At 40.0% G+C, this 25347-nt stretch overlaps 1 protein-coding gene across 1 annotated transcript in view; it reads left to right on the top strand.

Annotated features, from left to right (window-relative positions):
* Positions 1 to 2356: 2356 nt before the first annotated feature.
* The window catches only part of TIPARP (TCDD inducible poly(ADP-ribose) polymerase), a 28047-nt gene continuing 5056 nt past the window's right edge, over positions 2357 to 25347 (top strand). The window contains exons 1-4 of the mRNA XM_055569251.1: positions 2357 to 2618; positions 5485 to 6437; positions 20944 to 21112; positions 22419 to 22579. Of these exons, the coding sequence (XP_055425226.1) occupies positions 5524 to 6437; positions 20944 to 21112; positions 22419 to 22579 (1244 nt within the window). The 5' untranslated portion in view covers positions 2357 to 2618; positions 5485 to 5523. The remainder of the gene's footprint in view (positions 2619 to 5484; positions 6438 to 20943; positions 21113 to 22418; positions 22580 to 25347) is intronic.

Here is a 25347-nt window from a genome sequence, read left to right as displayed (position 1 = left end):
TCCAAAAGGCATGAAAGGAAAAAACACAGAACAGATGAGACAAACAGAAAGCAAACAGTAAACTGGCAGATTTAAACTCAGATACTTGATTCTAGGAAACTCCACATATGAGTAGGCACAGATCAAGATTTGTCTCAATACAATTTAAAAAGTTTTATTCCTTTTTGGCTGCTCTGAATCTTTATTGCTGCACACAGGCTTTGTCGAGTTGCAGTGAAAGGGGGCTACTCTTCATTGTGGTGTGCAGGCTTCTCACTGAGGTGACATTTCATGTGGAGCACAGGAGCTCTAGCTGTTCAGGCTTCAGTATCTGTGGCTTGCAGTCTCCTAGTTGCAGCTCAGGGGCTCGGGAGCCCAGGTTCAGTAGATGTGGCACACAGGCTTAGTTGCCCCCTTGCATGTGGGATCTTTCCACACCAGGGATCTAATCTGTGTCCCCTGTATTGCTGCTGCTGCTGCTAAGTCGCTTCAGTCGTGCCCAACTCTGTGCTACCCCATAGATGGCAGCCCACCAGGCTCCTCTGTCCCTGGGATTCTGCAGGCAAGAATACTGGAGTGGGTTGCCATTTCCTTCTCCGTCCCCTGCATTGGCAGGCAGATTTTAAACCCCTGGACCAACTGGGAAGTCCCTCAGTCAATCTTTAAAGCTTGGAAATTCTTGTCTTTTACTTAGTAGTTTCTGAATTCTGTCCGTAACATTCGCACCTTCAAGACCCTGGGAGAGCATATTGTTGTCACTGTGTCGTGTCTGACTCTTTATGACCCCATGGACTATAGCCTGCCAGGCTCCTCTGCCCATGGGACTTCCCAGGCAAGAATACTGGAGTGGGTTGCCATTTCCTTCTCCAGGAGATCTTCTTTACCCAGGGATTGAACTCGTGTCTCCTATATTGGCAGGCAGGTTCTTTGCCACTGAGCCACCTAGGAAACCCAGGGTGCTAGGGGAGATACTACCCTTAAACTCTTCTTTGCTGGTGTGTCACTCAGTTTGGTTTATAACAATTTAAGTAAGGCTTGGAATCGTAGTATTTATTATTATCCCTTCTTATTTTTTAACAAACTTGATAATGTTATATTAATACTGACTTTTTCAGCCCATAATGGCTCCAAGCTATGGAATTAAGTCACTTTAGATTTCAGGTCACAGGAGAGCAACTCTTTGGGAGCTGTGTTCTTTTTCTACCACCTGATGGGGATACAGTCATGATTAATTTCCCTTGATTTTGACCAGGGCCTACTTTCTCCATAGTGAAGTGAAAGTCGTTCAGTCGTGTCGAACTCTTTGCGACCCCATGGACTATACAGTCCATGGAATTCTCCAGGCCAGAATACTGGAGTGGGTAGCCTTTCCCTTCGCCAGGGGATCTTCCCAACCCAGGGATCGAACCCAGGTCTCCCGCATTGTAGGCGGATTCTTTACCAGCTGAGCCACAAGGGAAGCCCAACTTTTTCCATATATAGTGATTATATGAATAGTGCTTCTTCCTCCACCGCTAAAGAAATATTCAATAGGTTGATTCACCATCCAGGATGTTTTACAATCCAGAAAATATGGCAAATTCGGGATATACGGCAAATATTTGAAAGGCGAGTACATGGTGCTACGAAAGTTCCATGAGGACAGGGAAGGTGTCTGGGCTGATCAGGACTGTAGTCTAAACCTCCACTTCGCCCTCAGCATGCAATCCGCACTCGAAAAAATATTTGTTGAATGAAAATACAAGTCATCATGGTGTTTGTATCCTTTAAAACACAAACAACACCCCAAAAGTAAGTTTCCCTTCGGCAATGCTGCGAATGTTTCCCGTGAAACAGGAAATGCCTGCAACCAGGTCGGGCAAGCGCTGGCCCCGGTGCGGTGCGGGCCCGCCCGTCCGGAACGAGGCGGGCGACCCCGTCTGGCCGCAGCAGCCATAGCAGCCGATCACCTCCTCTCGGGGTCGGCGGCTTCAGCGGCAGGAGGCCTCTGGTGAGGAGGCAAATAAACAAAGCCAACCGCACAAAAACGGGTTGTTCTGTTTCACATCCTCCCTCGGGTTTCCTCCGAACAAAGTGACCCTCCATCTGTCCGCAGGCAGGTGGAGCTCGCCCCACCCACGCGGCGCGCACCTCCCCTCCTCACAGCTGCTCGACCTTAGACGCGTGTAGACGCGGACCCTCCAGGACAGAGCAGGCGGCGAAAGGACACGCCCCCTTCAGGGAGCACGCGGCCCCGCACGCACACCTCTCGCGCGCCTCCTCGCGAGTGAGCGCGCACGCGCACGTGGGGCGGGCCGCCTTCCCGGCACCCACTGAGCTCCCAGTCCCCTCACCCCACCCCACCCCCCTGCTGCTCAGGCTCCGCCTCCGCGACAGGGCTGCTGAGAGGAGGCGACCGGAAGCCACTTTAAAGCAGAGCTCGAGGTGACAGGCGAGCGAGCTGGTTCGGGAGTGCAGTCGCGGCTTTCTGCGCTCCCCGCGGCAGAATGGCCCGAGTGCCGCTCGCCGCTTCTCCAGCCTATGACCCCTAGACGCCGGAGCCCACCCTCGGCGCCCACCCCCTGGCGCGAACCCTGCCTGCGAACCGGCGTCGCCCGGCTCAGCTCCTGTGGTCCGTTCTCTCAGACAGCCCGTTTCAGGTAAAGGACTCGGTTCTGAGGGGCCGGTGAGGGACCCTCGCTGGGATGGTGGTCGCGGAAGGGGGTGCCGGCCTTGCTGCCTGCTTTCACAGATCTGGGGTGATTGGTGTTTAGACTACCTTTTTGTACCGAATTCACTTGGATCCAGTCAATATCAGGATGGCATTGATTTACACTTTTAGTCACTTCGGGTCTCTAGCAGGTGTATAAATTGGAGTAAGACACTGGGTTTAGTCGAGGGCGCCGGCGGCTCCCCATTTCCACTGTGTAAGGGAGGCTCGGGGGCGCGTCTATGCGGTCGCTCCTGCCGGGCAGACCCCTGGCGTTCTGAGGCACACATCGCGGGGGAGAGCACGGCTGCTGAGGGGAGCCTTCCGGCAGACCCGCGTTACGGCTGCAGCCCAGAAGTTTGCAAGCTGTTTTCAGATTAACTTTAAAGTCCTCGCCTTCCTCCCCGCCAGCCCGAGAAACGCCCTTGGCGTTTCCTCCGCTCTGCTCAGGTCGGTCCTCCGAGCCTCGCAGGACAGTCTTCTCGGGAAGGTCGGTCAAGGAAAGAAAGAAATTGAGGCGCCGCGAGTGGCTTCTGGAAGGGGGAGGGCAGCCGGGGCGGGGGGTCGCTGGGGGGTGGGAGGAGGCTGGCCCGGGGGTATAGGAGCAGGGAAGGGTGGGATCCTCGGGAACACCAGAGATCTGGCCGCGAATCGGCTGCGCCGGGCAGAGTTCGTGCGGTCCCGGGCGCCGAGCTGCGCAAGCCGCCGCGGCCGGCAGGAGGCGTCCCTCGGACCCCCGGCCGAGATCCGAGCCCAGACGGAGTCCTGAGTCAGGAGCGGGGCGGTTTCCCCGACGGTGGTGGGGTGCAGAGTGCCTGAGAACTGGGCCATCACCCGGGGGCATCGTGAGGTGAATGGTGAAGCTGTAGGTCGTTGGCAGAGGGACTGGAGGAAGTGTCCTTCCAATCTTTTTTTTTTTTTTTTTTTCTGTTATGCAAACTAATTGAGGAACTAGGTTCTAGTGACTTCCTCACTCCAGCCACTCCTCCAGTTCTCTGCCTCTTTCTCGGTTTTATTTCTGAGTTTGACAGAGGGCAAAAATAGGAAAAGTTGTGGCGTGTGTGTGCCCTCGTATAAATGAACTGAGTTTCGTGTCTGTTTTGCCTTGATTGGGTGTGATAGGAGTGGTTATTGTGTGTGTGTGTGTGTGTGTGTGTGCGCGTGTGTGCGTGCGTGCGTGGGGGAAGGCACAGGCCAGTTTGGTGTGGAGAGGGAATACCACAATCTGTGCCAATTGTGCCTTAAGGCAAGAGCACCAAATGATGAATAATAACGCCTGGCTTGGCTGCTTTCCAGTTGATTTATGTCTTATGTCAAGTCCCTCCTTTTTCGTGAAGCTTTCCCTAACAATGCCAGCTCACACTGAACTCTCCTTTTTCTACCTTTTCTTTTGTACTTGCCCTGTACATTAACGCCTTGTTATATACTGTTTTTAATTTTTCTGAGTTTGATTTATTATGCACTTGTTACACATGTAGACTTATAAATCCCTCCAGTTATATCTTTTATTCTTTTTTCTGGGGACTCAATTTTTTTCATTTTGTTGCTTTTCTTGACTCATAAAGGCTCATGGAACTTGCCATTTAATTGGTGCTTTTTCTTCAATAATTAAGCTAGAAAATATTATGGAGCACCCACTGTGTGCATTGTGCTAGGCACTGTACCCTGGATGCATACTTGGTGAAGTCATGAGCCCTTGCATCAAAGATTTCTTTCAGTCTATTGGATAAGGGAGAAGAGGATTAATTGCTCATCACCACCCCTTTTCCACCTGGCATAATGCTCAGTAAATATTTTCAGAATTAGTTAATGAATGCTAGATTGTGGAGGAGACACCATTCATCATTTTACAAAGTTTTCTTTGCTTTTTAAGTTCTAGTTTTTTTCAATGGGTCTGATTCTTCAAAGAAAGCACTATTTAAGTCCCTGAGTAGTTCATTCGGAATCTGAAATTTAGTGTGTTTTGTTTTCTTGTGTTATTTTTCTGTGCCTTCATTTTTTTTTTTTTTTTTTTTTTTAGTTCACATATGTAGCTTTTCTGAAGACAGGGAGGCCCTTTTCTGTATTAGGAAGTAGTTTTTGGTTTCTAAAACAGTGTGCAGTGGTTGTTGCTGATATAGCTTCTGTTGCTAAATAAATCCTGGTATTCTTCCGCTAGTAGTGGTAGTGTTTTGGGGATTGCAAAAGTAGACCCTTAACATCCTTGGGGAATGTATTGGAACTTTCTGCATCTAGACGTGCTTCAACAGGTTCCTGGTTTTCTCCCATATAATATTTCGGTTGAGAGCCTGCTTCCTGCATATAGCCTCATACCGCAAATTCACTCACAGTTAATTTGCAGTTTTTCCTGCATTTGACAATTTTTTTTTTTTTTTTTACAGTTTTTGTCACCTCATGAGACAGGAGATACATAAACAGCTGTGAAGAGAACCACAAAGCAATAGAGATGTGGTTTCCTCACTGCCATAGATGCACATATTTCTACCCCTCTCTACACTCCATCCTAGACTTAAACTGTAAAAATTCATATCCCAGCAGAATTACAAATCATTATATATTAAGTCCACAAATAAATGTCAGGAGCCTAGTGGAAGATGCTCTCTCTCTTTCATCTTTACCTGTTTGTGGGCTTTTGAATAACCTTAGCTCCTTTGGAGCCTTGATTCTCAACAAAATTAAAAAGTGACCTGTAAAGATCAAAAATAGTATAGGAGGAAGCATTTCAGGAACTTAGAGAATAAAACAAAACGTATTGATGAATGAAAAGGATTCTGTTGTTGTCAGCTTGTAATTGATCTTCTTTCCTTTCCTGGTAGGATTTTTAGACTGAGGAGCAGTTGGAGCTAATCTACATCATGGAAGTGGAAACCACCGAACCTGAGCCAGACTGTGTAGTGCAGCCTCCTTCTCCTGATGAATTTTCATGCCCAGTGAGACTCTCTGAGAAGATCACTCCATTGAAGACTTGTTTTAAGAAAAAAGATCAGAAGAGGTTGGGAACCGGAACCTTGAGGTCTTTGAGGCCAATATTAAACACTTTGTTAGAATCTGGCTCACTTGATGGGGTTTTTAGATCTAGAAACCAGAGTGCAGAAGAGAGCAGCTTACATGAACCTATGGTGAAGAAACCCTTGGAAATCAATACATCGTGTCCACCTACTGAAAACAGTATGTCTGTCCTGATTCCCAGTGGGACAGATGTTGGGGCCCAGATGCCAGAAGCCCATCCTCCCACTGATGCTCCGGAGCAGGTGGTTCCAATCCAGGATCATAGCTTTCCACCAGAAACCATCAGTGGGACAGTGGCAGATTCTACAGCAGGGCACTTCCAGACTGACCTTTTGCACCCAGTTTCAAGTGATGTTCCTGCTAGTCCTGACTGCATAGACAAAGTCATGGATTATGTTCCAGGGGTTTTCCAAGATAACAGTTTTACAATCCAGTACATTTTGGACACCAGTGACAAGTTGAGTACTGAGCTCTTTCAGGACAAAAGTGAGGAGGCCTCCCTTGACCTTGTGTTTGAGCTGGTGAACCAGCTACAGTACCACACTCACCAAGAGAACGGAATTGAAATTTGCATGGACTTTTTGCAAGGCACTTGTATTTATGGCAGGGATTGTTTGAAGCACCACACGATCTTGCCATATCACTGGCAGATCAAGAGGACAACTACGCAAAAGTGGCAGAGTGTATCCAATGACTCCCAGGAGCACTTGGAAAGATTTTACTGTAACCCAGAAAATGATAGAATGAGAATGAAGTATGGGTATGTATTCATAACTACTCTAAAGCTATTGTTAAATCCTAGAGAGAAGGTAAAAAGGCTAAAGGCTTAGTAGGGTGGTTTGTTTCAGTAGTAACCTAACAGGTTTTATCCTCTTTTTCTACTTTTGTTCTTTTGGCTGTGTGCTATCCTGATTTTTCATGGCAGTTGAATGCAGGCTATTTATCTAACCAGACAATGAAGGTTTTATGATTTGAACAATTCAGATGTCACTCTGCGCAATATGTGTGTGACTGAGAAGTTGCATATACATTGAATATTGTGAATCAAATACTGTTTTAATCACACAGGAGAGCTTGCTTTTGAAAGAAAATCTATGGTGAATCTTATAAATTATGAATGCTTAATTTATCTAATTTTAAAGTTTTGCATACTGCGAAGTTGCTATATTTTTAAAAGAACGTAGTGGTGGTTGGAGATTTTCATGACCCTCTTTTCATTTTGAATAGTTCAGAAAATTTTTCTGTGAATGACTCTGAGACCTTCCCAAACTTCTGAATTATGCCCAAACATGTTAAGTTTCTTTTTAGTTTCCTTAAAGCTTTTTATCATTAATTTTATTATTCTATTTATCTTACAGATAAATTGTTCCACAACCCAGTTTTTTTTAAACCTGAAAGAGTCTTTTAACAGTGAGTGAAGGGAAAATCTATGCTAATGGACATATTTATTTGTCATTTACATAAAAGCAGTTATCCTCATGTTTTTGTAGGCAAGACCTATATTGGGTTGACCAGGAAGTTCATTTGGAAAAAAGATTGTATAGAAAAACCCGAGAGACCTTTCTGGCCAACTCAATAAATACATTGGTTCTTTTAGTATGGATATCCAAGCATTCATTATTCACTGATAGGGGAACTGAAATTTCCACACCTGCGTTCTTTAATGAACTTGGAAATAGAGAAATAATAGTTGCTACATATAAAGTTGCTAGTGCAAAAATGGTTGTATAATAAGCACTGATCTTTTGTTTCTCCTATAGTATAAAGGGACTTACAACAGGTGGACTAGCCTAACTCAAAAGTTCAGAAGAACTTTGTGGAGAGTCAGTTTTGTTCACTGATAAGTTATACAACCCAAGTGTCTGGAGAGTCTGAAGGCAAATGGTGGTAGTGAACCATTTCCATGTTGTCCAGTTCTATTGGTTTTGATGTTAACCTTCCGTGTTCTAACAGTGCCAGAGCATTGTTGGCATCACCGTAACCTGGCCTTTGTTTAACTTCTCTTGCTCCCATTTAGTCTTAGGTAAGTGGTTTTCTTTGAATATTTCAGTACACAGACCCATCTGTCTTTTTAGCAATTTAATTATCATCAGACTGGAATTTTGCATCTTGTGTTTCAAAAGCTACCTGTGGAGCAAGATGAGAAGCAATATAAAGTCCAAGTTTAGAGGCATTATTATGTAGAAGACCTTGGGATAAAAGTAAAGCTTATGTCAAGAATACAGTTTTCCTGATCATAAATGTATTCTCTTGATAATATAATGCACTCAAGATCCCGTCCTGCTTGGGTAGCAGAATTCTTAGATCCTGTAATAAAGCTAACTACTTTTGACTTATTTTTTTAAGCCAGCATTGAAAGAGAGAAAAATGTTTTCCATTTTGCCTTAAAAATATTTTTAATAAGGTATTGTCCAAAATCTCTGTTGCCTTATGAGCTAACAATTCTAATTGGTATGTCAAGGGTAATTAATTTTATATACTCTCAAAGCCACTCTAATCCTTCCATCTCCAGATTGCAAAACTGCATAACAGTGGCCTCCCACTTCACTCTTCTGAAGCAGATTTCCAGTCTGCTGAGTACTTGAGCATCTTGGTACATTAAGTTTGTCTGTTTGGATTGGTTGGGAAGAAACTAGCAGGATTATTGTCCAACACATTATGTTATCTTACCATGAGCAAGACAAGACAGGTATTTTGATCCCAGAAAATCCAGGAACTCTTAGGACAGCAGCGTATTGAGCATTTTATCCTTTGGTAAACTTTCTTTACTGAAAAATAGACATAGAGGAAAGCCCATATGCGTTCATTGTTGGATCAGTTATAAAGTGGTTACAATGAGTGCTTGATTTCCAACCCAGTTTAAAGGAAGTAAATATTTATTTGACACTTCAGAGGAAAAGTTTGAGAGAATTGTCATTATGGTTACTATTGCTGGCACTGTATTGTTACTGGTGGTAAGTGGTCCTGCCCTGATAAAAATAGCCAAAAGTATTGTTAATTACTAGTAAAGTGAAGTTCGCCGTGGACTACAGTAAGAAATGTTGTTAAGATTGTAGATAGCTAAGTGTCAAAAATGGGTTTTTGGGAAGTTGACCTGTGGTCACTGCAACCTGGTTTTCCTTGTATTCCAAAGCGATGTTGTGTTTCCTGGCAACAAGATGCAGATAACGGCATGTTGAGCCTTGCTGAGAGATTCACAAACAAGCTGGAGCAGCCCAGGTTCACATGGTTACCACATTATTTGGCTAAAGCTATTAATCTCTGTGGTCAGGCCTGTAAAGCTGGTCTATCTGTGCAGATTGCACATAACCAGGAAGTGTGTGTTCAGCTGTGTATATGCCCAGGTCGAACCTGGCAGTCTCTGGATTTAGGAATAATGAATGGCAGTTGTTTATCCCAGTTGTTTTCAGCAGTTTATATGACTTGGTAAATCATTATTATATACTATACCCATAATAGTTCATTGTGTGGAACTTGGGGAAAGTTCACAGTTCTGCGTCTCTAGCAAAGATAAGAGTTCATAGTTTCAAACTGTGTAGATGAAATTCTTGGGTTTTTGCAAATGGATTTAACATCTGACTTAACTCAAATGAGATGTGCAGTGTTCATTTTATTCTTAAGAGTGAATGGAAGGAAAGTTGAGCTTAGATAAGTTCACAGGTACCTTCCAACTATTAGTCAGGATGCTTAGCTACTAAAAACACATATGAAAACGGGATTTCAATAATAAAAGTTTATATGGTTCATTATAATGAAATTATTTTAACTATTCTTTTCCAATTTTGCCTTCACTCCAAATTGTATTATTCCACTTTGCTTTCTCACTGCTTTTGTAACATCAACTGAAAACTAGTTGTATGTATGAACTCCCCATATTTAGTTGCTGAGGCTTCTTTTGCACACAGGATGAGCTTTGGAGAATTTCCAAATCCAAATACACAGTTAAGAAAACAACATCGAATGTTGTGTTTTCCATTAAGAAAACATAGTCTCTGACAGTTTAGGCACTCATCCTTAGTAGAAAATGATAACTAAATGGCAGGACTAAGCGGTTTTTAAAGGGTCTCACTAACTGTGCAGAATACTGTTGTGGAGGATGTGCAAATCTCCCTTTAGCAACTGAGATCGCCATTAGTTTTCACATTACATTCATTTTAAAGTGTGCCAGAATAGTCTCCTAGTTATTATCACCCATAAGGAAGAGGCATTGTGCGGACCTTATTTTGGGTAACCTATAGTTGAAAAATATGACCAGTGATTATTTCTAATTCTGAATTTCCTGGAAAAGGGAAGGATGAAGAAGAAAGTTGCAAACACTGAGTCCATGGTTAATTTTTGTCAGAAGATAGTGTTTTCTCCTCTTTAGAATTAAAACATTGATAAAAGAAGTTTGGGGGTTAAGCTTAGAATGTTGTCATAGCTGTAGTTCATTAGTTTTGAGTGATTTTGATTGCTCATTGCTCTTAGAAGTTTGTTTCTGTTTTTTAAAAAACTGTCCAAGGGACAGTACCATTAGAAGACTTCACAGGAACTGTGTGAAAGAAGAATTGCTTATTAGTGATAATGAAGAGCACTTGCTGTTCTTTTCTGTATGACTTGCCGAGTGGATTATCTAAAGTAGACCAAGCTCCTGACTGAACTCTACTGGAATAGTTAAATTAGCCAAGTTAGTGCTGGCCTGCACAGCTGTGATGATGTATGAACTAACTCATTATGTGTTATTGATAACACAGAGAGAGGAGAACAGCTGAAACTTACTATGCCTTGTGACTTTTTGGTATTTCTTGAATATACACAGCTGGATGAGTTTGAATTTATTTAAAAAATTCCTGCCGAAGAGAAAGAGAGCTCCATAAGCAAGAACTGTGTTTGAAGTGACTTTCAAAATGTGTGCCTTGTGCTTCAGGAGAAAGCAATCCAGTGAATTATTTTCTGTACCTCTTTATGATGCTATTTACATATGAAATAAAGCTAATTGGCTTCTGTCTATACTAATCCAGGGAAGTTACTGGGTCTGTGTAGCGCCTTCATGGGAATCAATAGCAATCATTCATTTATTCCCTTTCTGGTTTTGTCAGTAAGCAGATTAGACTTTTTGAAGCAGCTGTCACCTGGCTTCAGGTTGGGGTCAGTCTGTTCCTGATATATTCATGGTCATGAAAATGAATCTTGTAGAGAGCAAAGATGTATAACTTTTAAATCAGACAGTTGGAGGAAATAACTTACAAGGTTATCTGATAGTTCCTAAAAATAATTGCATGATACATTATACATTTTCTCGTTGAGTTGACTCGAAAGCTTTTACTTTTTATTATAAATAGAAAAAATAATTCAACATTTAAAACTTCATTCTGCATATATGAACGTGCAGAAAATGCAACTTTTGAGTGATTACTCTGTTCCTGTAAAACTACTCCCTATTGTTAGACTAGAATTTCTAGATTATAGCTTTGCATTCTACCATAAAGCAAAGGTAAATTCATAAATTTCTTCTGGGTGCATCTTTGATCTTAGTGATTCTTAGTTTCATATTGGGTTTGGGGACTATTTCTAAAGGGTGTGAAGCAGTAGGTAACCCTTACAAACCTTGCCTACTTAGGGAATTTGAATAAAATGCAGCCATTTAAGATTATGACTGTTTGCCTGTGGCCTCTTGTATCTTATCCCCTCATTTGAGACCACCAGATTCTGCATCCTTTGTCAAAAAATAATTTTTTTCACATTTAAAATTAGGACCTGAGATCCTCTTAACCTAGGTCAGTACCCTTTGATACTTACCAGTATCCTATTGGTTGCAGTTGGCTTCTTGTGAAAGGAAAGCTTATTTTTGAGTTACAAGATGATTCTTGATTATTCTGGAAAAATTTTTTGTAAGGCTGGTTCAGATTGGACATGGTAAGTTTTACAAGAAACTCTCTTTGTAAAAGCAGTCGAGTTTCTCTTTTAAATAAATCTGAGAATATTAAGCTAAAAGGAAGTGAATATGAATGATGTTTGTACCTTTGGAAGATAGCAGAGTGCTGAGGGTTGAGACATTTTGTGTTTCACTCTGGGCTTGAAATCTGTAGGTAACAGCTTAAGATCTTGAGGTGAACTGCACTTTGCAACACCATCAGCAGAAACTGTACAGAACAATAAAGTATTTATAATTAAAGTTCACCATTTCTAGGAGCAAACAAGTTATGTTTTTAGATATGAAGGGACTCCCGTAGCAAAACAAAATATTATTTTTATATTTATAGATTATTTATGGTAGTGCTTTCTAGGGACCAGGGATCATACTGCACAGACTCGCCTCTATTTAAAATCCCTGTAAGTGTTAAACATAATCCAGTCCAATCCCCAACACATTAGCTGAAAGCCTCAAGTTTCTAATGTAGATTAATTCCTTGTTAATAGGAGGATTTGAAATTATAAGGGATAGTTTCTGAGATACATTTTGAGATCTTCAAAAATGAAGGATTTTATGTAAAAATAAATTCCACTTACTGAGCTTGGTATTTTGATTTATACTTGATTTGTGCAAAAAATAGTATTATAGTAGTGTTGTGCTAAATAAATACGACTAATTCTGTGAGGAGCTCATTTTAGAAAGTTGTAATAAACTTCTGATTATGAAAATTCCAGGTTTCCTTGCTGACCTAGCCTATTGCTGTTGCTAAGACAAGCATAGAAGGGAGTTAACTAAGCACTTCTGTTTGCTGTGACCACACAAGAAAATATGTCTGTCTCCTCAGTCTTTCTCTGCTTGGTGCTGTTTACTTACTGGTAACACCCACTTGACCAGTAAAGAACCTTTACATGGTCATCACAATGAAAGGATAAGCGTGTTATGAGAGTGAGAATGCTAGAGCAACTGTTCTGTTTCATGTTCTACAGAAACCAGTGATTTGTGAATGTGTGTACCACAAAATGTGTAAGGAGTGCATTAAAATCCCTCATGACTAAGTTGTCTGAGGAGGAGTTTGGGAAATTTGTATTCTGTATGCAAATAGATATCATTTGTTTTGGTGCTGTTGCCTCTGAGCGTAAGGAAGGATTTGTCAACAGTCTTATGTTGAAACCTAGCACTTCTCATAATGATTGGAAAATAGTTTAGGCCACATTTACAGGAATTTCTCTTCATTAATTTTTTCCTCTTTTTGGATTAAGAACTTTTAAACTGTTACCTTCTCATTTGACATATAGCCATAAAGTTTGTGTGATTTTCTTTGCTCTAAGTTTTTACCAGCACTGAATAGTCAGTGAAGAATGGCAGGAGTAGGGTCCAAGAGTGAACTTTGCTTGCAGTGAACTTTCAGAATCTTGCCTGCACCCTGTGATCTTCACAGTTCTGCAGCTGATCTGGGCCTAGGGAGGGCAAATGGCACAAACTACTCTAAATAATTTCCTGCTGCGGTTGGTCTTTGGTTTCTGACTGTCACCTGGCTTTGCTCTTTCATTTCCAGGCATTGCAAGAATAAAAATAAGCACAGGAGAAATACTAGGTTTGCCTTCCAAGGTAATAAAAGAAAGATACCTTTGAATGGAGGGCAGAGAATGTAAAACAGAAGGAACTTTGCTTTCTGATGTTAGGATTGTCCAAATGCTGCCACTCATCAGTAATTAATGCCACTTATGTAAAGTGTTCCACAATTGCTTTGTTACTAAAAAACAATTTTTAATTTGGTCATTTATCAGTTTGTACTGAGGAAAAAGGCAAAATTTTATTTTTTTTATTGGAGTTTAAATGTTTTACAGTATTGTGTTAATTTCTGCTACACAACAAAGTGAATCAGCTACATGCAAAATTTTAAATAACCTTTCTTTAAAGGAGTTATTTATAAATTTAAAAGTCAAATCAGAAATAAACTAACAGATTGTACCTAGTCTAGGGCCTACTAGGAGATAAATTTTGTAATTATTTATAATTAGTATTTCATTTATGAGTAAACAAGTTCTAAATTGATATTATTTGAAAATTATTTTTAAGCAATTTGTATACAGTTGATTTTATAATTATGTAGAAAAGCTTTATAAGTAAATAAAATTCAGCCTACTTTAAGTATTGTCAGATTTCATATCCACAGAACCTAATCAGTTGAGTACATGGCAGACATTTTTTATTTTCTACTTTGAGATTAGAAACCTCTCGTTTTAAAAATACTTCACTTGACAAGGGGATATTTAACTAATCTTCATAAAAAGCGATAACTACTAATTTAAGGTAGTATAAGACATGATCCATTTCTTTTTAATCTGCTATATGTTTCCTATCCCAGCTGTTCTTATAGAAATTGTTTCACTTCCTCTTCAGGCCATGATTGAGATGTCTCACTTAAGTTGCCTTCTGAGAGTCTCAGGACATGTGACTGAACAGGGATAAAAGTTAAGGCTATATGACATTTTTGATGTCTTCAGGGTGTGAAATTTAGGCCCATGCCTCCATAAATAGATAGCTGCGAGATCTTCTGATCTCAGAATATAATTTTTATTTATGAAAGATTTTAGGCTTATCCACATATTATTAAAAAGTTCTCTTGCATTATTTGCTTTGAACTGATAGTTTTGTATTTTAAGGAAAAGCCCAATATAACAGTGTTTTAGTAGGTTCTCTTCCTCAGGTAGCTATTGTAATTTGCTTTCAGGGGTTGCCTGAGGTAGAGAGGGCTTATGATTTGTTAGGGGTTTAGGAAACACTTAGGTGTACTCAGATCTGGGCCATGTCCTAGTACAGAGTTCTTTGAGAAAAAACTGTTAATGTGTCTGTTTAGTTCCCCACATGCTTTTGGATAATATAGAATTATAAAAACTTAAAAAAACAAGGTATCCTTTCATATAGACAGCCTACCTGCCTGCCTTTTTTCTCCTATTTCTTATCCTCTCATTTTTATTTCACTGTGTTCACTTCTAGAGTCACTTTAACACCACAGATTAGATGTCTGACAGTTTGTAAATCAAGCATGCGGTTTAGCACACAGATTATCCACTGTGTGGATAAATCCACTCATTAACTTACTGCCTTCTCATTCGCCTGTTTCCAAGATGTCCTAGGAGGGACCAAGAGAGCAGCACACACAGCTAGAAGTTTGCTCTAAGACAGCTGATCCCCGGACACTCAAAGCCCCATTGAATCTTAAAGTGGGAAATATTTTTACCTACCCCCCAAATCTTTTGAGGTAAATATATCATCCAGGTTTAATGTTAATTGTTTTACACAGTGCTCTAAGTCTAAGCAATCCTGCTTTGAATAAGTCAGGGTCTCCTTAGAGGTGGGCAGATGTAATTGCGAGTCAACATTTGATTCTTAGCTTGCTTAGAACTACTGAGGGTCATACGGAAAGTAACGTTAAAATAAAAACAAAACAAAACTCTTGAGTTCTGATTTGTAGGTATGTTTGTATTTACAACTACTTCTGGATACCAAGTGGGAAAACCCAGTTGTTACCAGGACCCAAAGTCATACTGTTGAAGTTAAGTAGAGAAATTTAACCTCTGGAAAACAGTGAAAGGTGTTGCTTTGTATGTAGGCAACATACAAAGATAGATAATTTTTATTGCCTCCCCAAATAACTTCCTGCTATGTATTCAAGTCAGTGTTAGCAAAAATCTTAATTAGTGACAGAATAAATGACAGTTATTATGCTTCTAAAGCAGAAAGAGTACATAGTCCTCTGAAGTTTAATAACTACACTGCTTTCACAGTGTATTTTGGTATTATATATGCCATGGCTTTGATTCTCATCACCTTGTAACATATTTGAAGGAATCTATAAGCTGCCAGATATTCCAGCACTGCTAAATGAGTTCCTGGAAACATCAAAGCTAGGTATCAAAAGCCAGCTATATTTCGTGCGCCTGTGGAATTTCTTTAGCAGCAGCAAACATACCCCATCTGTCATGCCTGTCTCAAGTCTGTAGCAGAAGAGCCTAAATAACTCTTGATACTGCATTTGATCTTTATCCTTCTTTCATCGTGACCTTCAGCTAGGGGTGACATTTTCCCTTTATATCATAGTAATAAATAATTGTGTCTGATTAATCCAGCTGATTAGGGTGGGTGTTGATTAGTTTGAGGTCACAGGTTTATCCTTACAGAAACCAGTTAACTTTTATAGGCAGGAAGCCAGGGTTCCGAAGTCTAACTCATCTAGTTAAAACTGTACAGAGTAAGGTCCAAAAAACTCGACTTAACTGACGTTTGCTAAAGTCTGAGTTCTATATCTTATTTGCATCATCTTCCCACTTAAATGTGTTCCATCTTCTGTGATTCTAGTCTCATGTAATGGCACCATTAATCCAGTCACCAGATCATAAACGTGGGACACATCCTGGACTCCTTCCGCTCCATTCAGCCCCTTCATGCAGTTAGTCTAACTCTTAAATACTCTCAGATCATCCCCATTGTTGCCTCCTCAGTTCTTTGCCATAATTTATCTCATTTGCAGTTTTAGTAGCTATAGATGGCTAAGCATAGAATGATAAATATTTATATAAACATGCTAATAAATATTTAGCAAATAAGTGCCTATCTCCACCCTTCCCCCACCTCCCTCTACCAAAATAAGCAAATCAGCCCTCCCTACCACTGCTGTTGGAGTGACCTTTATAAAAGGCAAATCTGACCCTTGTTGAAATCCACCGGTGATTCCTGTAGCCCACAGAATCAAGTCCTAACCTCTTAACCCAGCACACAAAGCTCTTCATTATCTGGCCCCAGCCAACCTGTTCAGTTCAGGCTTATCTGTTATCATCCCGCTCACACACACAGACACCCTGACCTCCCACATGAACTGCATGTGCTGCTTGCTCTGGATAGCTTGAGCCGTGCTTGGTTGGCTTCTGCACGTGTCAGTCACTCTGCATGTGGTGTCCTGCCTCTCGGGGTCTGCCTGGTGGCTGGCCAGACCTGGCTCTCGTTTCACCTACTCTGGGACACCTCCCTTGACCACCTTCCGTGACCCTTTTCCCAGCAGTTAGGCCTTCTGCCTCCGGATTGTTCCCAGACCACCTTTGTGCCACACTTTACACTGTGCCACAGAGTTTGCTTGTCTTTCTTCCCACTGACTTTTGGGCATTTTACCTTTTTCATCTTATCCTGGCCATAGCCCAGCACTTAATCATTGTGTCTACTTATGATTACTTTTGTTTGTTGTCACATTTCTTTCTTGGTTTTGAACAATTTGTAAATAGAGAAATTGCCTAAAATGGTTACGTTCTCCTGAGCTCCCAAACACATAATCCCAAGAACTATTTATCCAGCGAAGGGATTCTGTCCTAATTTCTGGTTTATTCAGCAACTATTTCTTTAATAGTTTTGGTTTCCATTCCATTCCATTCTGTCATTTATATGGCAGGCCCTTTTTACTTTTTAGGATCTGACATACACATTCGAGAACAAATGATGGTGTAGGTGTTGGTACACTGTGCCTTGATACTATATGTTGGAAATGTTGGTATGTCAAGTTATTTGTTGAGTGGGAAGAGAGTCATTGTTAGTAAGCATCTAAATTATGAGAATGGGTGTGCTTTTCAGAATTTTTAATTTTGCAAAATTAATTCTTACATTGGTATGTGTGCTGGTGTGTTTGGTGAAGCATGTTGACACAGAATTGTTAATATTTCTGCGGTCCAGTCTCCTTCCCATTAAAGCGAAAATCACCCATTGGTTCACAATTTTTTTTTTCTAATTTATTGTGATAAAGTTTTATTTTGGGTGAGTCCAGATGGATTGATTCAGCCACATGATATATTTAACTAAATCTAAAGCATACTGCGCAGTGGCTGTATCCCATTCTCGCTCTTCTCTGGCCATCCCTCAGTCAGGCTGTCTGTAAGTCAGACAGGGTTCCCATCTGCCAGGATGACTGCACCCTGCTTTTAGGAAGCCCTATCTCCTCTCTCCAACCCCATCTCTGGCACTGTCTCTGCTGCTCAGTTAATACACATCCTGTATTGACCACTTTGACCTTTTACCTCCATCTGCTCAACAGTCTAAATTCCCACCTTTATTTAAGGCTCTGAGACCCTAGACTTGCCTCCTTAGCTCATGGCCTGACATCGCACACTGTGCCATGTAGTACACTGTTCACATTTTCTCATCTCTTATGTATCCCTGTTGAGAAGGTTTCCTTTTCCAACTCTGGCCCTGTTATTCCCTGTCCTTACCCTTCAAGCAAAACACTGGAAGAACTTTTTTTCTTCCATATAACCTTCACTTTCTGGTAATTATTTCCTGTTGAAGTGAAGTGTTAGGTTACTTAGTCATGTCTGACTGTGATCCTGTGGACTGTAGCCCACCGGGCTCCTCTGTCCTTGGGATTCTTCAGGCAAGAATACTGGAGTGGATTGCCATTCCTGTCTCCAGGGGATCTTCCCAACTCAGGGATCGAACCCAGGTTTCCTGCATTGTAGGCAGATTCTTTACTGTCTGAACTACTGAGAAATCCCTATTTGCTATTAAACTGTTCCTAAAATTCTTTCTCTTACACAAAGCTATCTTGGATTGATTACCTTTATGCATTCCTGGAGCAGTAGCCACCTCTGCTCCCATAATGCTGCACGCCTTTTGTTTGTCCTCTCATTCCCAGAATGTACTTGTGTTAGATAGGCAGATGTACTGCTTCTTTGGTTTTAGATTTTGTTAGTTTTTTCTCTCTTGAAGCCAGGGACTACATCTGTTTGATTCTTTGTGTATTGCCTAAAACAGCCACCCTCGCCATTTCCATACACACGACTCATAACTGGTTTCTGATAATACAAAACAATGGTTTGATAAGAGTGGTGAATGTTGAACATTTGGCTTTCATGTTGGATGAATTTTATACTGATGCAGATTGAAGAGAATAAAAACTCTTGGCTTTGGATTTTTTAAGCATTCCCTGTTTAAGGGAGAGCAGGTGGTAAAATTAATCTTATAAAAAGATAATTTAATGTTTTTCAAATTTGTTATTTTGTCTCTGTCAAGTCTAGAAAATCATATTGAAAATCAAATAGAGCTAAAACAGTACTTTGATACATCAATCCACAGAACAGTTGATTGTAGTAAATTAGGATTTGTCATAGAAATTTCATAATACCCAAAAGACTGAAGTGCTCAGAGAATGTAGCAAAGGCTGCAGTTTTAGATGTCTTTCTCATGCAAATCATTATCTATGAAGTCTTAATAACGTAGGCGTAAACAGAAATTGCTAGAGAGATGTCCAGAATAAAATCTGATACTTTAACAGCAAAAAGCATTGGCTGTTTATAGTATAATGTATGTTAACATATTAACTGCACTACTAAGAACTCCATAAAGAAAATAACTGAGGATTTGTTGACTCATAATTGGGAACATTTACTGGGAAGTAAACTTAAAGCAGGAAAATCTGTTTAGAAACTGGAAGTGAACTTAAGATGAAGAAAGAGGTTAATATCTCTCCACTCGATAACATCAGATTCTCCTAAAATTAAGGGAAAATTGTTTAAAGCAACTTGATGTGAAGTTTCAGTATAGGAATTCCAGTTTTCAATATTTTTCTTTTTTGTAGAATTTCCCAGAAACGTTTTTTTTTAAATTCTGGATTATGTATTCCTATTTGCCATAAATAATTTTAAACAAAGTAGTGTTCAAATGTGATATAAACTGCATTTTATTGTCTTCCTATTTCACACTTTAAATTATATGTTCTTTTTAAGACTACATCCTGCTAGTTAGGATGAAATTAGGCATTCTAATCCTCACTTGAAATTAAGTAAGAAATTAGGGTTTGGGGACGTTCTTTAGGAATTTTTAAAGGAACATAACTGCTTTTTACAAGTTATATGCTCCATGGCCGCATCAGTTCGTATATGACTTTGAGTTTTTTGGTTTTTGTTTTTTTCCCAAAGAGAAGCTGATTCACAAATTATGAACATTGGGGTGGAGGGTAGGAAATATTTTCTTTCCCTCACATTTGCCAGGAGTGTTTAGTGAGAGATGTTAATAGGTATTCATAGTAAAAGGGAGAGTGTTGTCATAGGTTTGGAAGAGTACTTTCTAGCCCTCATCATGGTATTGATACTTCAGTGTCTACCTTCACATATTTACGGGACAGAGGAGTAGCTGCAGTAAGTAAATTGTTTAACTCTGTGTAGACAACTTTCTCAGACTTGACCACAGAATGTGTTTTTGTGCATAGTACCTATTTAACAGTCCTTGGAACAAGTGTTCCAAGGGCAGAGTCTGGAGTTTCACAGTAACCAACAAAACCCATAGGTCAAAATTCATACCCTTTTCAAAATCCTAATTTTTGACAAGAAAACATGACAGTTATTGGGAATATCTGTCCAAACACCTCGATTTCATATGAGCCAGTTTCGAGTGCCACTGGATCTGGAGTATCTGGATGTGTGTTAAAGACATTCATTTAGGAATCTGTGGTAGAAAGAATGAAACAGTGCATTTAAAAACTTAGTCACTCTGCTTATTGCTGTGATGTTATGTTTTCTTGAAATATACACAACAAGAAAAATGAACATTTTGCCATTAATGGTTCAGATGAGTCAAACACTAGATGAAGTCCCATTAAAAAAGAAGCACAAATTTTTTGTACCACCCTTTATAAATTTAAGTGATTCTGATTTATATAGTGGGACCTCCCCCTCCCCAATAAAGTATGGATGCAGCAGCAGCAGACCATGTAACAAAACGACAAAACTATTCTCATAGCTGAACATTATGATAATCCAGACTATTTTTTTCTCATCATATTTTGTCAACCTTTTTTTTTTCCCCACCCACAGGATAAATGATGATGTTAGGTAGATTAGCAGTACTTGCCTTATCTGAGGTCATTTTAATTTTCCTATCTTTCATCAGGCAGTATTGTGTATTCCTATGTTGGCTTAGGTGAACTGATGCCTCTGAAAAAAAGACAGGCTTCAAGAGAAGTTTCTTTTGTGTCTCTCTCTGCTTTCCATGTCAGCTTCATCCAGAGCTGACTCCCTGATTGGTTGAGACCAGGTTTGGCTCATCCTACTGTGGTGGGAAGAGCAGGACTGTGTTGATTGGTTCAGGCCAGTGATGCTGTAGGATAGACTCAGTCCCTGCTCCATGGCTTGGATGTTTTGGTCTTGTTAAGAAAAGACATAAATGAAATGGGGAAACCACTCACAATGATATTTTTTTACTCCAAACAAAACAAGCTTTGAAAATTCTACAATATACTATACTAGGTATTTGTAATGTCATATGAGATGTTTAGGTATTTCTGTTTTGCAAATGTACTGCTATTAACAGTTCATTTTTTCTTGGGTCTTTTTAGAGGACAAGAATTTTGGGCAGATTTGAATGCCATGAATGTGTATGAAACAGCTGAATTTGACCAACTACGAAGGCTGTCCACACCACCCTCTAGCAATGTCAACTCTATTTACCACACAGTCTGGAAATTCTTCTGTAGGGACCACTTTGGATGGAGGGAGTATCCTGAGGTATTTACAGAATCTTTTTCCAAAAAGTACATTTAAATTTTTTTGTCTTTCACTGCTCCTTTCTGACGATGACTAGACAGAACCACAAACCAGAGAGCTTATGGATATAAAATTGAATCTTGTTGACAATGAGTAATACTTTTCTCTCTTGATTTTTCTGGAAATGTATTTTTTTCCCGTTAATTTCCTGGAGCCCATAAATGGAATATCATTGTTATTAGAGAAAAAACGCTTTTCCCAGTATCTTATTACAATAGGGACCAAGTATTTACTGTGGTAAGTACTCAGACTCAGTGCCAACTTTGGAGTAATTTTAATGAGATGAACACTAGTGTAACTTCTGTCTATATCTGGCTCCTGGTGATTGGATCATGTGTTACACTATTAGCGTTTTAGAAGACTGGGGAAATCAGTTGCCCTTAAGCCCCTGGAAGAAGTACTTGAAAATGTTTATTGAACCATGTGGTCAAGCAAATCAGTCATTTAAAATTCTATCACAAGTGCACACGTATCCTTAGTTTGAGATGGTAAGAATAGTCCATCCATTACACAGTGAGGTTTTAAAATGATGGTAGTTTACTTTGGCTCTGAATGAGAATTCTGAGTCACAATTAATTGCCCTGAAATGGATTTAAAGATTAATTTCACATTCCAAAGATCTGACTTCTTTAATTGATTAAATTCATTTCCAGCATTACAAAAAGGGAGAACTGACTTATCTACCTTAGATTGTCTTTTAAGGAAACAGCAAAAGAAAACAACCTAGTATGTTAATTAGTATAAAACACAATATTGAGTTAAAATTTCTTATTAAGTCGTCACTAGTATCTAGTATCTTCTGAAGAGAATAGAGGCTGTTTAAAGTATATTTGGATAGTCCAGTGTAGTTGGAGTGTCTTTGTGTTTTTACTCTTGAGAGGTTTCTTGGGTTTGGAACTTAATTGATTTATGTAAGCAGTATATACTACCATCTTTAATCTTCTGAAACTCTCTTAAGGAATAGAAACAATAAAACCTCCAGGAAATTTGTAAGGCCTTTAATTAGGATAGACTAACCCTTCACATGTTTCATAAGGTGGGAAAACCATGAAAGCATCTTTCTGTTCTGCATCTTAGAAAAAAATAAAATTCCTGCATATAACAGGAAGTGATTTGATTCACTGTACTTTTTGGCACTCTTCTGATGTTAACAGCAAAGTTAACTATTTTTACCTTTTGTTACATTGACATTTTTCCTGTCTTATAGTGACTGGTTATTGCTTAACTCGCTGTGTTTTTTCTTTACCTTCTGTTTTCTCCTCCATAGTCTGTTATTCGATTGATTGAAGAAGCCAACTCTCGAGGTTTGAAAGAAGTCCGATTTATGATGTGGAACAACCACTACATTCTCCACAACTCATTCTTCAGAAGAGAAATAAAAAGGAGACCCCTTTTCCGTTCCTGTTTTATACTGCTTCCATATTTACAGTAAGTGTCCAGCAGAAATTCTCATCCTCCATTTTATGTAAATGTACAACTTTTAATGCCAAAAAGACTTTAAAAGACTAACTTGATTATCTCTAAAATGTAAAATTGAGTTATTCTTTAGGTTTAATTCTTCCAAAAATAGAGTTCAGATGAGCTATAATTAACCCAGCGCTAAAAGAGTGAGCATCCTCTTGCATTTTTTTGGACTAGAAAGCAAACATTTTTCCATAACTAAAAGTAGTTCTGTCTAGATTAAGTCAGAGTTTGCATTTGCCTCTTTCATGGAAGATTGAGACACCCTTCCATGTTATGGAACTGTTTTCTAGGCCAGGTAAATGACCTTGGCAAGTAGAGATTGTCCCTCAAGGTAGGGTTCTCCATTCGGCTCCCTTCAGTGAATTTGCGTGGAGAGAATTCACCTTTTCAAGCAATTTGCATTCTCATTTGCTCAGTAAGGCCCATTTTCCTGTAACACTCTGAAAGTACCTGTCATACTTCTGGGTTTGAGACTGAACTCATCCTTCTGAATTAAAGGTGAGCTCTCCTTCCAGTTTCCCCAGTGCCATTTTTCTTTTCTCTAGAGAGCCTACTGGCACATCTCCATAGATGGCAATAGCTGGGGCACATTGCCATTAGCAAGGCCATCTGAAAGGTAGTGTCTCTAGGGAAATCATTATCTACTCTAGTCAGGTAGATCATATTTAAAGCTTGATTTTTAAAATACAACTTGGTTTACTTGGCTTTATGAACTGGGGAGATCTAGGGTAATAGTGGTTGGCATCTTATATTCTTACTAGTAGTTTATTTCAAGTCCAAAGTGTGTTTTTCGCATATCATTATGGTAGTCTTAATGATCCTAATTCTGAGATTGCAAAAGGAACATTAAAAACAAAATATAAACAAAAAGCCTTGAAATGCTCAGTACCTAAAAGCAGTTTGTCAGTAAGGCAGATTTTAGAAATATATGTTTCTAAACTTGAGGTAAATATGTGCTTTCTTCTTAGTTTAGGTGTGAAAATTTTACCCTGTGGTTTTTTTTTATTAGAAACTAATAAAAATGCCGTTCTATAATTGCACTAGCACAGCTGGAGACAGTGTCAGCGTCCAGTAGCTAGGAACATGCTGTCCTCCTCGTGAGACAGTAGAGCTCATCAGTGAGACCCGCAGCTTGGCATGCTGGGCCAATCAGGCATGATGCAGCTTCTGAGTGAGAGGAAGAACGCTCGTTCAGTGCTGCATTGTTGGGAGAGTTTTACGGAAGACTGAAAATTGATTTGTTTTGATCCTAAGACTAGCAATTACGGAATACCCTTCCCGTCACCTTTTTTTAATCTTAGGCTTGTTTTGTAGAAGTATGAACTGTAAAAATAGTATGAGCAGTAATAGAGTTAATGCCACAAATATGGCCTTCCTATTTATAACGTTGGCTTACAAGCGAATAAAGAAAGTCACTCATTTCCTTTTCAAAATTTCCTATTTTAGTCTTCTTATCTGGACCAGTAATCATCAGGTAAAAAGTAAGAGCTTAGCAAATCAAAGAGATTATGCAGACATTTCAGTGCAAAAAGAGTAGAGCAGCAGCAAGTTCACCAGGGTGTGATGGTACACGCAGCCATTGCGTTCCTGTCTGCCCTAGAGTCCAGGGCTGGCCTAGAGGGGAGAAAGAGGACAAGGGCCAATTCCAAAAACAGATTTCAGAAATGGATTTCTAGAGAGACCATGATCTTAGTCAGGAAGAAAGTTTTGTTTTGAAGTCTTAGTAAGTGCAAAGAGTCCAAGAAAATCATAGGTGTCAAAAAGGCTTTAACTATCAGGGGATCAGAGATTCCTAAGAATTGGGAATGCTAGAGTAGGGAGGTGGTGGGGGGAGGGGGGGGTGCAAGCTTAACTCATGAATTTCCTGCAAAGTTGGCTCTTTTTAAAGGGTTTCCCTGCTTTTTCCCCACGTCCAGTTTTATTAACATAATTGACATAAAACACTGTATAAGTTGAAAGTGCACAGCATAATGACTTTATATATATTATAGAATTATTACCACAATCAAGTTTAGCTAGTGTTTCTCATAGTTAATTTTTTTTCCATGTGCTTGCTGGTTTTTAATAGGGCTAGTAAAAACAGAAATATTACTTTGCCAACAACGGTCTGTCTAGTCAAGGCTATGGTTTTTCCAGTGGTCATGTATGGATGTGAGAATTGGACTATGAAGAAAGCTGAGCACCGAAGAATTGATGCTTTTGAATTGTGGTGTTGGAGAGGACTCTTGAGAGTCCCTTGGACTGCAAGGAGATCCAACCAGTCCATCCTAAAGGAGATCAGTCCTTGGTGTTCATTGGAAGGACTGATGCTGAAGCTGAAACTCCAATACTTTGGCCACCTCATGTGAAGAGTTGACTCATTGGAAAAGACCCTGATGCTGGGAGGGATTGGGGGCAGGAGGAGAAGGGGACAACAGAGGATGAGATGGTTGGATGGCATCACCGACTCCATGGACATGAGTTTGAGTGAAGTCCGGGAGTTGGTGGTGGACAGGGAGGCCTGGCGTGCTGCAATTCATGGGGTCGCAAAGAGTCGGACACGACTGAGAGACTGAACTTAACTGAGTAAAAATCTTATTCTTGAATATTCTTAGAATACTTGAGCTAAACACACAAATACCAACTTTCGAAGTTTGGAAGTCCATTTCAATTGACAGGACATCTGTCCTGTGCAGTCACCTCATGGTCTTGAATAAGGCCTGAGACCCAGAAAGTAGCGATCCTCAGCCTTT

The sequence above is a fragment of the Bubalus kerabau genome, chromosome 2 (assembly GCF_029407905.1).
Source record: "Bubalus kerabau isolate K-KA32 ecotype Philippines breed swamp buffalo chromosome 2, PCC_UOA_SB_1v2, whole genome shotgun sequence".
In the NCBI taxonomy this organism is placed as follows: Eukaryota; Metazoa; Chordata; class Mammalia; order Artiodactyla; family Bovidae; genus Bubalus; species Bubalus kerabau.
The sequence above is the reverse complement of the archived record's forward strand: the minus strand, read 5'-3'. Positions and strand labels throughout refer to the sequence as shown.